This window comes from Alnus glutinosa, chromosome 4, assembly GCF_958979055.1.
Source record: "Alnus glutinosa chromosome 4, dhAlnGlut1.1, whole genome shotgun sequence".
Taxonomy (NCBI): Eukaryota; Viridiplantae; Streptophyta; class Magnoliopsida; order Fagales; family Betulaceae; genus Alnus; species Alnus glutinosa.
In genome coordinates, this window is record NC_084889.1 from 24,597,990 (window position 1) to 24,610,790 (window position 12,801).

Consider the following 12,801-nt stretch of genomic DNA (forward strand, 5'->3'; position numbering starts at 1 on the left):
GGCCAGAGAGGCCTTGTTGACCAGTTCCACAAAGTCTCGAATTTCTAAAAATACCACTCGGTCATGGATTCGGGGGTTAAGGCCTCGTTCAAACTTCCTCGATTTTCTTCATCCACCACCAAGTAGGGAGCAAAACGCGCCAATTCATTGAAATGGCCAGCGTATTGAGCGACTGTCATATTTCATTGGGTAAGGTCCATGAATTCTCAAGCCTTCGCATCTCTAAGGATTTTAGGAAAATATTGTTGGAGAAATTTTCTCTGGAATCGTGGCCAAGAAATTGTTTCCTCGCTGCCTAGCTCTTGAATCAGTAACACCTTCTTGGCAGTCCACCAATTTTTGGCTTCACCTAATAGTCGATAGGCGGTGTATTGCACCTTCTGTTCTTTTGTATAGCCTGCGAGTCGCAAAATTTCTTCTACATCGGTCAGCCAATGTTTGCATTCAATGGGATCTTGTTTTCCATCGAACGGAGTAATGTGAAGATGTTCGAAGCGTTTGAATGGGCAGCCGCGTTCTTCTTCACAAGGTACTTCTCATCTGAGATCGGTTATGGCCGTAACGAATTGCCTAGCCATAGCTTGAAACATCTGAGCCATATCTGGGGCAGTCTCAGTTCCTAAGCCTTGTGATGATCCTTTCGCCATAGCTCTGAAATGCGTCAAAGTTAGAGTTTCCTATTTAATTACTTTAAAAAAATATATATTAATCGTGAGTGTAGTGATGCACCCTAACCTAAACCTGGGTTTCCATGTTTCCTAGGTTCTTTAGCAAGCCAACTTACAATTGACTTTGCTCTAATACCATGCTGTCACGCCCCTGTTTTGGGATATAAAGGGAAACGCAAACTTATAAAATTTATATTAAAATAAATAAACACAAAGAGGCCCAAGACACAAGCGAAAGGGATAATTTGATATATCATTAGTAGCCAAAAAAATATTACACTGGGAACTCATAGCTCATTACATTTCTTTTTATAAGGAGGTATACACAAAAGAAAACAACTAATGTTGTTAGAATCCTCCTATTAATATATGGGACGATAGGGTATACAAAAGATGTACAGTCACTAAACAAAAGCTGTACAATTTCAGTCTTTCTGCTCAACGGTCCCTGTCTGTGATGATGTCCCCAAGTGCTAGACTACTACTGTGTACATACTATTACAACCCCCAGCTAGTCGATCGAGCAGTGTGTCCACGGGTCCCACTCATACGGCCACACATACGGGTCCTTAATCACTAGTAGGCCTACCGAAACGCCTGTCCTCATAACTATGATATAAAGCGCCATCTGAAAGGATTGTAAGGGGAAAGAGGTGAGTTCGACAACTCAGTAAAAAAATCACAACACCAAGGGGAATAAAACATGTCATAGAAATATCATGATTAACAATTAAAATAGGAATGGGGTTGGGCATGCGTGTGGGTGTTTTCAACAAACAATCCTCCATAAATCATTTTAAGCGAAAAAGAAACAATTGATTCAAGAAGGCAGAGGAGAAAAATACCTATTGCTGGATTTCTCTTGAAAAAAAAAAAAAACAATATAATGTCTTTTGGAATGGTGAGTGGAACGGTGAGGAAGAAGGAGTCGCAGTCTTATTTGTTTTTAACAAAGGAAGCAGGGATTGTCGTGGCAGCAGCATGCTAAGTAGAAGATGCATGGCTGCAAAGTGTCAAGGGTGGAAGTGGGCTGCTGCTACGTGTAGAAGACATGGTGAAACAAGAAGGCTGTAAAAGGGAAACTTGTTTACAAATCTCCCCCCTTAATCTATATTTTTTTTTTTTTTTTAATCTCTCATAAGCTAAGCACGTGCATTCTAGTCTCTTCTAAAATATTCTCTCTCTTTTTTCTTCTTTTAATGCATATCACTATTTAATTCATATTTATCCCAAAAAAAAAAAAAAAAAAAAAAAAAAAATCTAGGGTGTAATAATTTGGGGGCAAAATGTATTTTTTCACTTTCTTCTAACATAATCAGTCATTTATGTTTGTGTCACAATTTTTTTTTTTAAGGAACGGACGTCTTGCTAATTGTTTTTTTTTTTTCCTGAGCAAATAAGGAAGGTTACATGGAATCAAAAAAACCGAAAAAGGGGTAGGCTTCCTAACAACAAATACAAAACTGAAAAACAATGCTAAAATTACACTCAAGTAATAGGAAATAGCCCAAAATATTATCCGGTCCTCTATATCTTGGTACAAAACCAAGTTAAATGTCGCACAAAATGGTAACAAAAAGGGCACAAACCTCAAAAAGTCCATCAACCTTGCTCTATCCCCTTTTAGGCAACTGCAACATCCATTGAGAAGAGGTTGTTGAAGGAGATGCATTGAATTTCCATTTTGATCCAAAAAAGAGGAGTAAAGAATTTTGGTAGTAGAAATCTCCAAAGCAAGATCATACCACATAGGCACAGGGAGATTATAACCTACAAAAACCCTAAAACACAATAGTAAAAACAAAAACACAAAGCAAAATACATAAAAGAAAACAACCAAAAACCCATCGACAGCAGCAATGGTGTTGGAGCATAGCTTCTGGATGGCGTGTGGGGGTTAGATGGAGGAATGGAGGGGGGTTGTCGTGGAGCGGAGCGGCCAATGAAGATATTGGTGAGGCGCATTGATGTAATCCTAATTTGTAAGGATTTCATATTTGTCTAAATAGGAGTAGTGGTTGAATAAGAGTCTTATCTCTTCTATCAAGAGAAGACGAGTAGTGACTATTTTCAATATAAGCTTTCTTGGAAGAGCAATAGGATTCCAGTTGGATTGGGTAGAAATTCTATCTAGAATAGAATTACACTTCTACATTAGTTTTGCTAGCCTATTTGTTTATTTAAGGAAGCAAGCAATGAAATAAAAGCATGTTAAATTTTATTAAGTAAACTATATTTTATTGTGTCTAGGAGATCAAGCTCTCTCGAATTAGCCATTGGAGGTCATGGTTTCCTCGAACGAACCAATCTATTCTTTTTCTGTGTTGTGTATTAATTGTTTCACATCAATTGGTATCCGAGCCAAGTTGATTGTTTTCTATAGCAATCATCGATCCATGCCCATTACCATGTCTTTCTAATTCTTGTTTAGTGCTGAGCAACAAACAAGGCTACAAAAGAGTAGATCAGATTTCCTAGCGTGGGATGCTAAATTCACCAAGCAAATGGAGGAGCATAAAAGAAAAATGTAACGTTTTTCTCCACCATGCCTCTCTCCAGCAAGCCAATCATTTCCCATAACACCTACCCCACCAACTGCCACCGTCACAATAAAGACTAGGAAAAGAGCCGCTGAAGCAATAAAAATCCATTTGTGCTGACGTCTCACCGAACCACGGTCGATCAAACACGGATCCACCCACCCCAGCTGCAGATCCAAACATCACCGGAGCCAACAACGCAGACAACACTACAAGGGTCCGCATTACAACAATCTTCTCAGCCCGCGCTTCCAACGGATCAGAAAGCAGCGCCATAAGCCCATGCCACCATCTCTTTAGCCCGCACTACTAACTAATAAAACAAAAGCACCACCCTCAGCACATATCTGCACTGTTCAGTGCCTGGGTTTATTCTTTGCTGTGGTGCGAGTTCAAACAACGACGAGCCTTTGTGTGGCTTAGAAAAAGGAAAAAAAAACAAATATGGAGGAAGAATCAGTGAAGACACAATTTCCTTGTTTTTCCCTTGAGGACAAGGGAAATGTTAGTAGGGAATGATGTAATCCTAATTTGTAAGGATTCCATCTTTATCTAAATAGCTATCTATGTCTAAATAGGAGTAGTGGTTGAATAAGAGTCTTATCTCTTCTATAAGGAGAAGACAAGTAGTTGTTATTTTCAATGTAAGCTCTCTTAGAAGAGCAATAGGATTCTAGTTGGATTGGGTAGAAGTAATGAAATTCTATCTAGAATAAAATTACACTTCTACGTTAGTTTTACTAGCCTATTTGTTTATAAGGAAGCAAGCAATGAAATAAAAGCATGTTGAATTTTATTAAATAAAATACAGTTTATTATGTTTAGGAGATCAGACTCTCTCGAATTAGCCATTGGAGGTCATGGCTCCCTCAAACGAGCCAATCTATCATATTCATGTGTTGTGTATTAATTGGTTCACATCACGCATCAATGGACTAGACTGGCAGAGGATGAAAGATCAAGCTTTTAGAAATCCATATTTGAAAATCACACTCTTGTACCAAGGTTGAGAGCAATGGAGGATGGCAGGTGGGCAAAGAATAGGTTGAGATCGGCGGTTCTATGGTGGAGAGCATGGAGAAAACCAATGAAACCCATCAATAAGAGAACCAGTGTAGTATTGAGAAGGAGACCAACAAGGAAAAATGAAAAAACAAAGAAAACCAAGGAAAGAAAAACGGAGAAGGAGGCCAACAAGAAGGGCGAGAGGGGAGGAGAATGGAAGCAATACCTCCTTCCCAAGGAGCACTCACTGACAAGGCAGCAAAGTCTCAACGAAGGAGACGGTGAAGAACCAAAATGGTTCAAATCAGCTTCTCTCTTTAGTCAAGAGAGAGAGGCTGACCAGCAGTTCAGGATGGGCGATATGTCTTGCTAATTGTTTTGATATAGACACACCATGCCTATCCATTATAGTCTTTCAAAGCTTATCTTTACAACAGAAAAGTATATATCCACATGTTTTATTAAAAAAAATTAAAAAAAAAAAAATCTTACAAATTAAAATATATTTTAAGTTGAAGTTAATAAATGGACTGTATAAACCTTTAAGGTTAGTGTAATTAATTTTCGAGTAATACTACATACTATACCTATATATCACTCCATCCTACTAGCTAGGTTGATGTAGCAATATTCATCGGCCCTTGAATTTTATTTCTCTTTTTTTAACAAGAATTGATCCAATGGCTAATGAACACTACCACCTCAACCCCAACTACAACAATAATGGGTTGAATAAACAAATAGGCTCAGAGGAAATTAGTAGTACATATATCTTTCATTTCATTTTATTTTTATCTTTTTGTGTTGGCACATATATCTAAGAAAGTAGTAGTGCATTAACAAAGATTCCACCTTCCATTATCACCTAAAATTTGTCAGAGGGAAGTGAAAAAAGTGTCTTCAAACTAATAACAATTAGAACCTTAAAACTGAAAAATAATCACAAGCCTGGTCTCTTATATGACTATATGCATGGCAAACAAACATTTCTTTTCCATTCTACATTTTCAATAATCACATAAAACTAATTATTAACATTGTGCAACAAATAACATTGAAAAGTCAAAAACTATCATCATCCTCATGATAATCACCTCCTGTACTGTGGACAAAGGGTTCCTTATCAGCATTACCCTTAGGAGGTGGCTGCCATGTCATGTGCCCGAATTGCTCCTTAAGATGTCCAGTGTGCTCACGTTCAGCATTCTCGGTTTCCTCTCCTCCTCCATCACCACCACTACCGCCGCCGACGCCACGACCACCAACATGTTGTTGTATTATTAGGACCGATACATTTGATGAAAAGCTGGAAGACACCAATGTGTCCCCTAAAGCTCCAAGCTCCGGGAAGTCACTCCACTCCGCCAAACCAGATGTCAACGGCGACACCATTCCTTCCCTTCTTCCTACTATGTATAGATCATATTCATGCTCCAAATTACTTATTGTTTTCAAAGTTTCTTCCCCATTATTCGCCACCTTCTCCATATATGTAATCGAGGGGTTGCTATTGGAACTTTGCCTGAACTCCGCTATGTACTCATCATCCAGCTGCTTTTCTCTATCACTGTCCTTTGGAGTAGCTAAAATCTCTTCCTTGTCGTCGTCATGGTCTCCTTGGTCGTCGTGATTTGTTGGGTTCAAATGGTCATCACCTAGAACAAACCGTACTACATCTAACCTCACAGCTGGGTTCCCTGACAGCTTCCATGCATAAGCCAATGCCTCATGGTCATCCCGGCCACCAATGAATAACATAGCTAAGCGTGGTCCAGTATTATCTGTTAAAGTATTGAGTAAATAATTAAATTTATTATTTTTTATAGTTAACTTGGCCTTTTGAGATAATATGCATGTAATTTAACATTACCATGCTTAGACTCTCTGATCATAGCTGACGTACTGAGTCCACGGTCGACAAAGATACCAACTGAGCACGGTGCATTTGCCAACACATTTTGGTTGACTCCTCTCAGAGCAGGGTTGGAATCCTCCATTCCACCATCGATGGTGGGTTGTTTGTGGAATGGAATGAGTATGAGGATCACACGCTTGTCCTCCGCAAGGTTGCAAATGTCTTCGTGCATTGAGTCAAAAGCGGACACAGCAGTTATAGGGTGGACGCTGACGCCACTGCTTTTGCTTTCCAAGCTCTCAAAGGCACCCAAAACGCTGTCAGGATGGTTGGCTCTTATGCGCCCAGCACTAGTACCCTTCTTGTCTGAAGACTTGCTATAGGTGTCGTGCACAATGAGCATGGATGAAGCGCGGCCGATGAGTTCGACTAGGTGGACGGCGAAGATACAAACGGGGGATAGTTCATTGGCAATGGAAGCCTTGAGGAGGGCGATGATTCCGGATACATTGCGCAAGGAATGAACGCATGCAAGGATTAGAAACTCGCTGTCTTGCTTTGCGCTTTGTATGTTCCTGTGCTTGCATTGCCTGCCATGCCTTGTGCGCTTGTGCGTGCATGCCAGGATAGGCCCTATCACAAACGTCATCAACCAAAATGCCACCACCATCACCGTATACGTTTGGCTGTCCAAAGCCTGCAACAATTACATTAATTAATTTAATAATATATAACTTCAAATATAATATAATATAGTTAATAATTAAGCATATATATGTCGCGTCACTATATAATGAAGCTAAGGCACAATTAATAGGATATATATATATACCTTTCTAGTCCGCCCCGAGCTAAGAATAATGAAAGACAATAAACCTTTGGTGGACATAAGTAGTCCAAGAGCTAGACTGTCGAGAGCTGACATTTTGAAGAATAGAGAAACGAGGCAAGTGCTCAAAATCTTGGGTGTGCAAGCTAAGCCTATTATCAGAAAGGCATGTCCGACAGTGGTGCCAAAGGCGATTTTGTTAATATGGGTTCTGATGCCAAGAATTATGAAGAAGAGGGGCATCATGAAGCCGGACACAAAGTCTTCCACCCTCTCCACTAGCGTATCTTTAAGCTCCCCTTTTGGCATGATAACTCCCAGCATGAAAGCCCCAGCAACGGAATGTGCGCCGCATGCGTCCGAAATGAATCCACACAGGATTACCCCCGTCAGAACACAGCATACGTGGAAATCATTGTATTTGTCTTCTTTTGATACGCGCTGAATCACCCATTTCAAAGCTGGACGCACTGCAAACGCAAGGAACAACATGAACGCGATGGTGGACACCAATGCAATTTGCCTTCCCTTCTCCAGTACCGCTTGTGTTAGTACCAGTAAAACCCAAGAGGACAAGTCGCTGATCATGGACGAAGTCAACGCCGTCCGTCCCACCTCCGACCGGAGAAGCTTCACTTCTGCTAGGATTCGAGCCAGCTCTTGGAAGTTGGTGCAGGCGAGAGCGGTGGCCCAGAACAGACCACTCCCTGGGATGTTAGGCTTAGGACGGAGATTGTGAAATAGGCTGTACCCAGCAGGGAATGCAAAGATAATTCCGGCGAAGGCGACACAGTAGGCCTTCTTCCCAGCGCGTAGTATTAGGCTAACATCCGTCTCTAGGCCCACAAGGAACATGTAGTAAACCACGCTCAAGTTTGCCACTGTCTCTAATGGCACAAGGCTTTTAAAAGGAAACACGTAGCTGAAAAATAAACCTATCGCTCCCAATCCAGATTGCCCCAGTAACACACCACCCTACAAGGGACGAAGCCGGCCAGAAATAAAGCATCAATCAAAAAATATTTTAAAATTGAATATTCAATTTATATATATATATATATACATATATATAGATATATATGTATATATATACATATATATATATACATATATATAGATATATATGTATATATATACATATATATATATACATATATACATATATATATATATATATATATAAATTTTCAACTAAAAAACCTATTAAAATGGAACTCGACGTTATGTCATAGCCATGCCGCTTCAGCTTCAACATTATTACTCTTGTTGCGTTAAAAACTCTTTTACATTGCTCCTGGATTATTGCTCATGCCTAAATTTTTTTTTTTTAATGGCAAATTTGGATTGTTTAAGGTTTTGGTATAAAATGATTTTTTGTTATAATAGTGCAAATGTTTAAGCCTTTTTTTTTTTTTGCCGAAATATATAAATTTAGTTATATATATTATAATAAATAAAATTTTCAATAGAGGAAAGAGGGCCAGGCCATAGCCGTCACCGGCCATCCCCTCCCTCCGTCTCTGCATGCACAACAATTATCGGAAAAAATCATGTTATAAATTAACATTAAAATTGACAATTAGAACATGTACTTACAAGAATCTCAGCCACTATACGAGGTTGGCGCAAAGGCTTTAGGAGGAGCGAGACACTGCGAGTAATAAGAATGATGAGGAATAGTTGTAGGACGAATTGAGGGAGAGTAGTAACCAATGCATTTTCAGCCCGCCAGACGCCTTTGCTTCCGGTTATGTTTTTCTTGTAACATACCACAAACTTATCTATTTTGTTGGTTACAATCCACTGATCCTTGGTCACGTTGCCACCCATTTTGATTAATACCTTCTTACATGTATATGTGTGTACTTAGATGTGTGTAATGATAATTGTATACACTGTTCTTCCCTTGGGCGGCCCTCTCCGACGAGTAGCCCTCGATCTCTAAGAATGTTTTTGTGTTTTGAATTGTCTGTTTTTAAAGATAAAATAAAAAGATAGAAAATAAGTTTTTGATGATATTGAAAAGACAGATATATAGCTACGGCAGGGCAGCCTCTAAATTAGCTGCGTTGAAAGTTTGTAATGTATGGTTGTCCACTGAATTTGGGTGGCATTTCGATCTCTCTTTTGACTGTCTTTCTTTCTATCTATATGTATCGAACATTCTCTATCTATTAATATAACTAACTTACTTCTCTAGAAAAAGACAATGTGAAGTTGGTTAGATCATGTCCTGTCCTATGTTTCTTTAGGTGTACGTCTATTAATATTCTAGATGATCGATCGATCAATTTATTAACATGGATGGAACCCATTCACTTAGGTGAGCCCTCGTGTGAGTAGTTGTGCACAAGTGCCAAGCATTTTTCTTCTTAAAATTATAGTAATTGTTAATCACCGTCACCGCCTGTCCACATGTCTAGCTGATTTGGGGTCTACATTTCCAGCTGGTTTGCTGTGGCATGTTAAATGATATTACGTCCATCGCCAAAACATAACATTAAACACCCTCCCACCTCTAACCCTACCCAATAAATGTTCCTGCGTACGGTTAAATTGATTTTCATCCCTAGCTAATTTCTCCTTTTATACTCTCAAGTTTTTAGTTTTTAACGTGTTAATAGTAAAAATGAAAAAAAAAAAAAAAAAAAAAAACGTTGTAGTAAAAAGTTGATGTGACAACGGCTAGATAAATATGGTTAACCGAACTCATCACCTCTTAATTTATTTATTTACTATAGGTGCACCCCAACTCATATGCCCTAGTGGTGAGCATGGAGATCGAACATCACTCTCAACTGGTACTTTGCCATCGACAAGTCAATACTCTTGCATTTCTTACGAACCGATTTATAGGAAATTTCTATCCAAAATTTTTAGTATTGAATTATTCACAGAGAGACTCTCCTTCTCTCTAAAACTTCTCTTCTCTAAAAAATCCATACGAAAAAACATCATGGACTCTACTTCCCTCCCCCTCCTCTCCCTTTTCTCTTTCTCTCCTCCCCTTTCCTCCTCTACTAATGCCACTGATGAGGCCTTTATCTTGCTGGAGCTTTTTCTAGCTGTATCCACCTCCTTGGAGGTATTTTATTTGATTTCCCTATCCTCAACACAGATCTCACCGGCCATCTTCTTCCTCCATCGTGTCTACCACGAATTTTGGCTAGGTTCTTGGGTCAAAATTTGTGGATCTCGATCTACGCTTATCCGTCAACTTTTGCACGACACGTGTCTTTCTATAGTGTTTGCCGGCATCTTTCGTCTCCACCGACACCAACCACGCTCTCTCCCGACATCCACGCACCAGAATGTGGCATGCACGCGCCAGCGAGTGAGTCTCGCTTTCTAGCACGTGGTGACCATGCTTCTCCCTCCAGCCTTCCCCTGCCCCTATTGTCGGCGGTTCCCGGAAACCCCTGGCAACCACTGTTGGAGAGCGGTCTTCCAATGGTGGCGCGTGGTCTTCATGCGCTGCCACTGGCAACTCCCAGCCTCTTCTCTCCATCGGTGTTGTGTTGTGTTGTGTTTGTTTTATCTTTTTTGTATTTCTGGACCTTTTGTTTTCTATATCTTCTCCATGTTTTTCTTTGTATTGGTGTTTTGGTCCTCTGGACTCTTTATACACAATTAATCACCTTTACTGGTGGCTCAGGTTCTTGGCATCCGTGTCAAGCATCAATAGACCCGCATCTTAATTTGATGCATTGCATCTGCGTACTTTCATTCCTAGTTAATTTCTGTTGGGTTGTCCAACCCTTATTTGTTGTATTTTTTTTCTTTAAGACACATGCTTAGCTTTGGCTTTAGTTTGTAGTTCTTTTTCATGAATCTATGAATAATATATATATAGTTTACATATAATAATAGAAATACATGGGAAGAGGGAGGGGGAACAACGCATAAGCTACAAAGCAGAAAGAAAATGGCAGTTACAAGGAATAGACCAAAAAAATTGTGAGCAGTAGCCCATTTGGCTACTAAAGTTTACTTTTCTCTCTACTTTGCAAGCTTCCCAAACTGCAAAGAAGATAGAGCTGATCAAGTGATATCCCTGATAACTGGAGCAATATGCCATTATGAAATTAGTGGGATTGTTGATAGATAATGACAATCAAAGAGTCCCCTTCCAAAATGAGAGAAAAGTTACCAAAGGAAATCACTAATTTTGATGCTAAGTAGAGCTGCTTTTACTTCACCCACATTTACTTCCATGGAACTTATTTTTGTTGTACTAGTCAATATCTCTCCTTTATCATTACTAATGACAACAGCTATAACAGAGAGGACAGAAACAAACTAGATGGCTTTTAAAAAGCTTAATAAGAGAAGAGATGTCCACTTGATAAGAATTATGCACAACCTGGTTTGACCCAGATCATGTCCATGACAATAATAACAGATATTTGAAAACTTAGTCTTTTTTTTTGGGGGGTGGGGGGGGGTGGGGGGGGGGGATGGAAACATATTTTGAAGAATTAATAATAACTTTATCGAAGTACCAATTGGGAGATTCTCAAATGCATGAATCTTGAGAGGCCAATTAGACTGTCTCCAAATTATTCTAACAATATCACATCCCAAAAAAAAAATTTGTTGAGCAGTTTCTAATTGTTTATTACAAAGTGGACAGAAACAAACCTTATTACCATTGGATGGAATGAACTTGGCCAGCTTTGCATTGGGAGAATATCCCAAACTACCTTCCAAAGCATGCGCTTTAATCTGTTTGTATGTTTCAATTTGGCCTGCTGAATCAACATCAAAAGGCTGATATAATCTATTGACATCCAAACTTCAGCTTTGAAGAATTATAAGATTAGAAACCTTTATTTGTGGAAGGGAATTTGAATAAGGGTTGTCAACGTACTGGTTTGCAGCCTGGAATGGAGATGTTGACTTTTTTCCCATCCCTAATCGAATATCAACCACCTTTTCTTACCAATTGATTATTCTTGATGATACCTTTCCACAGCCAAGAAGCAAAGCGGGGAAGGTTTGACAGCGAACAGATTGGAATTCTTCAGATACTTTTTCTTGAGAGCATTGATCCAAAGAAGATATTCTCCCTTCAATAGTTTCAACCAAGTTTTGCAAGCAGTGCTTTATTTTGACTTACAGATTCAACTCCAAGCCCACCAAAACCTCCTTAGAATGGATTAAATTTGATGACAGAATAATATATGTAGCAAAAACGTTGACATGGTGAAGCCAGGGATTGCAAATGCTACTGATTTTATCGATGTGGTTCTGGCTGCTTGTGAGAGGGTCTTGGCCTTGATTTCCTCAAAAAGTCTTATAGTTTTGGTTGATAAACAATAGAAGCCCCAAATATTTGGCTCTAAGATTCATCCTTTTGAGCTGCAGGATACTGTTAACTTCATGTTTTATTTCTTGACTGTTGTTCCTACTATACAAAATTGCAAATTTTATCAAATTCACTTTTTGACCAGAAATAATGGAAGAAACCTAGCATGTTGAGGGTGTTGGTAAGGGGTAAAGGTTGAATTTGTCTCACAAAGGAAGATGGTCCAAATTTTGTTGCCTTATAAGGGTTCGAAGGATTCGACCTGCCGCGCTTCAAGCCGTTCCAGGCCATGATCCTCGTGTCGAGGGTGGGGCACATTTTAGGATTTTGAGGGAGGTAAGTGTAGGGAAGAGAGAAGGAACTCAGAGAAAGCTCCACAGGGAGAGCCGGAGAGAGAAGATTTAGAAGATGAGGAAGTTGGGTTTAGTATGGAATGGTTCATCTACCTTGCCTGAATCCAGATTTCCTCTGAACTGTTATATTTTACTTCAATTTTCTCTATAACTTAGTTGTCACCAATGTCGCAGGTTTAGCATTAATTTGGTGTCAAATTTGCAAATAGTACTTTAAATAGCAAAAAATGGGCACCAAATACA

At 39.4% G+C, this 12,801-nt stretch overlaps 1 protein-coding gene across 2 annotated transcripts; it reads right to left on the reverse strand.

The window, feature by feature from the left end:
- Positions 1-901: 901 nt before the first annotated feature.
- Positions 902-7,780, reverse strand: LOC133867283 (cation/H(+) antiporter 15-like). Of its 2 annotated transcripts, XM_062304002.1 has the most exons (5): positions 6,901-7,780; positions 6,084-6,765; positions 5,308-5,994; positions 2,258-2,438; positions 902-1,296 (listed from the first exon to the last, which is right to left on the reverse strand). In XM_062304002.1, exons 1-5 carry the CDS (start codon positions 7,750-7,752, stop codon positions 1,278-1,280), a joined length of 2,421 nt encoding a protein of 806 aa, XP_062159986.1. In that variant the 5' UTR covers positions 7,753-7,780; the 3' UTR covers positions 902-1,277. The 2 variants fall into 2 exon arrangements, with proteins under 2 accessions (XP_062159986.1, XP_062159987.1); XM_062304003.1 differs by lacking the exon at positions 2,258-2,438.
- Between the last annotated feature and the right edge of the window lie 5,021 nt (positions 7,781-12,801).

Coding starts and splice junctions, on each gene's coding strand:
- LOC133867283 (XM_062304002.1), bottom strand. CDS start 7,752: ATGTTCCTTGTGGGCCTAGAGACGGATGTTAGCCTAATACTACGCGCT. Junction 6,766..6,900: donor GCTCGGGGCGGACTAGAAAG/GTATATATATAT, acceptor TAATTGTTGCAG/GCTTTGGACAGCCAAACGTA. Junction 2,439..5,307: donor CTTTGTCCACAGTACAGGAG/GTGATTATCATG, acceptor GGGTTTTTGTAG/GTTATAATCTCCCTGTGCCT.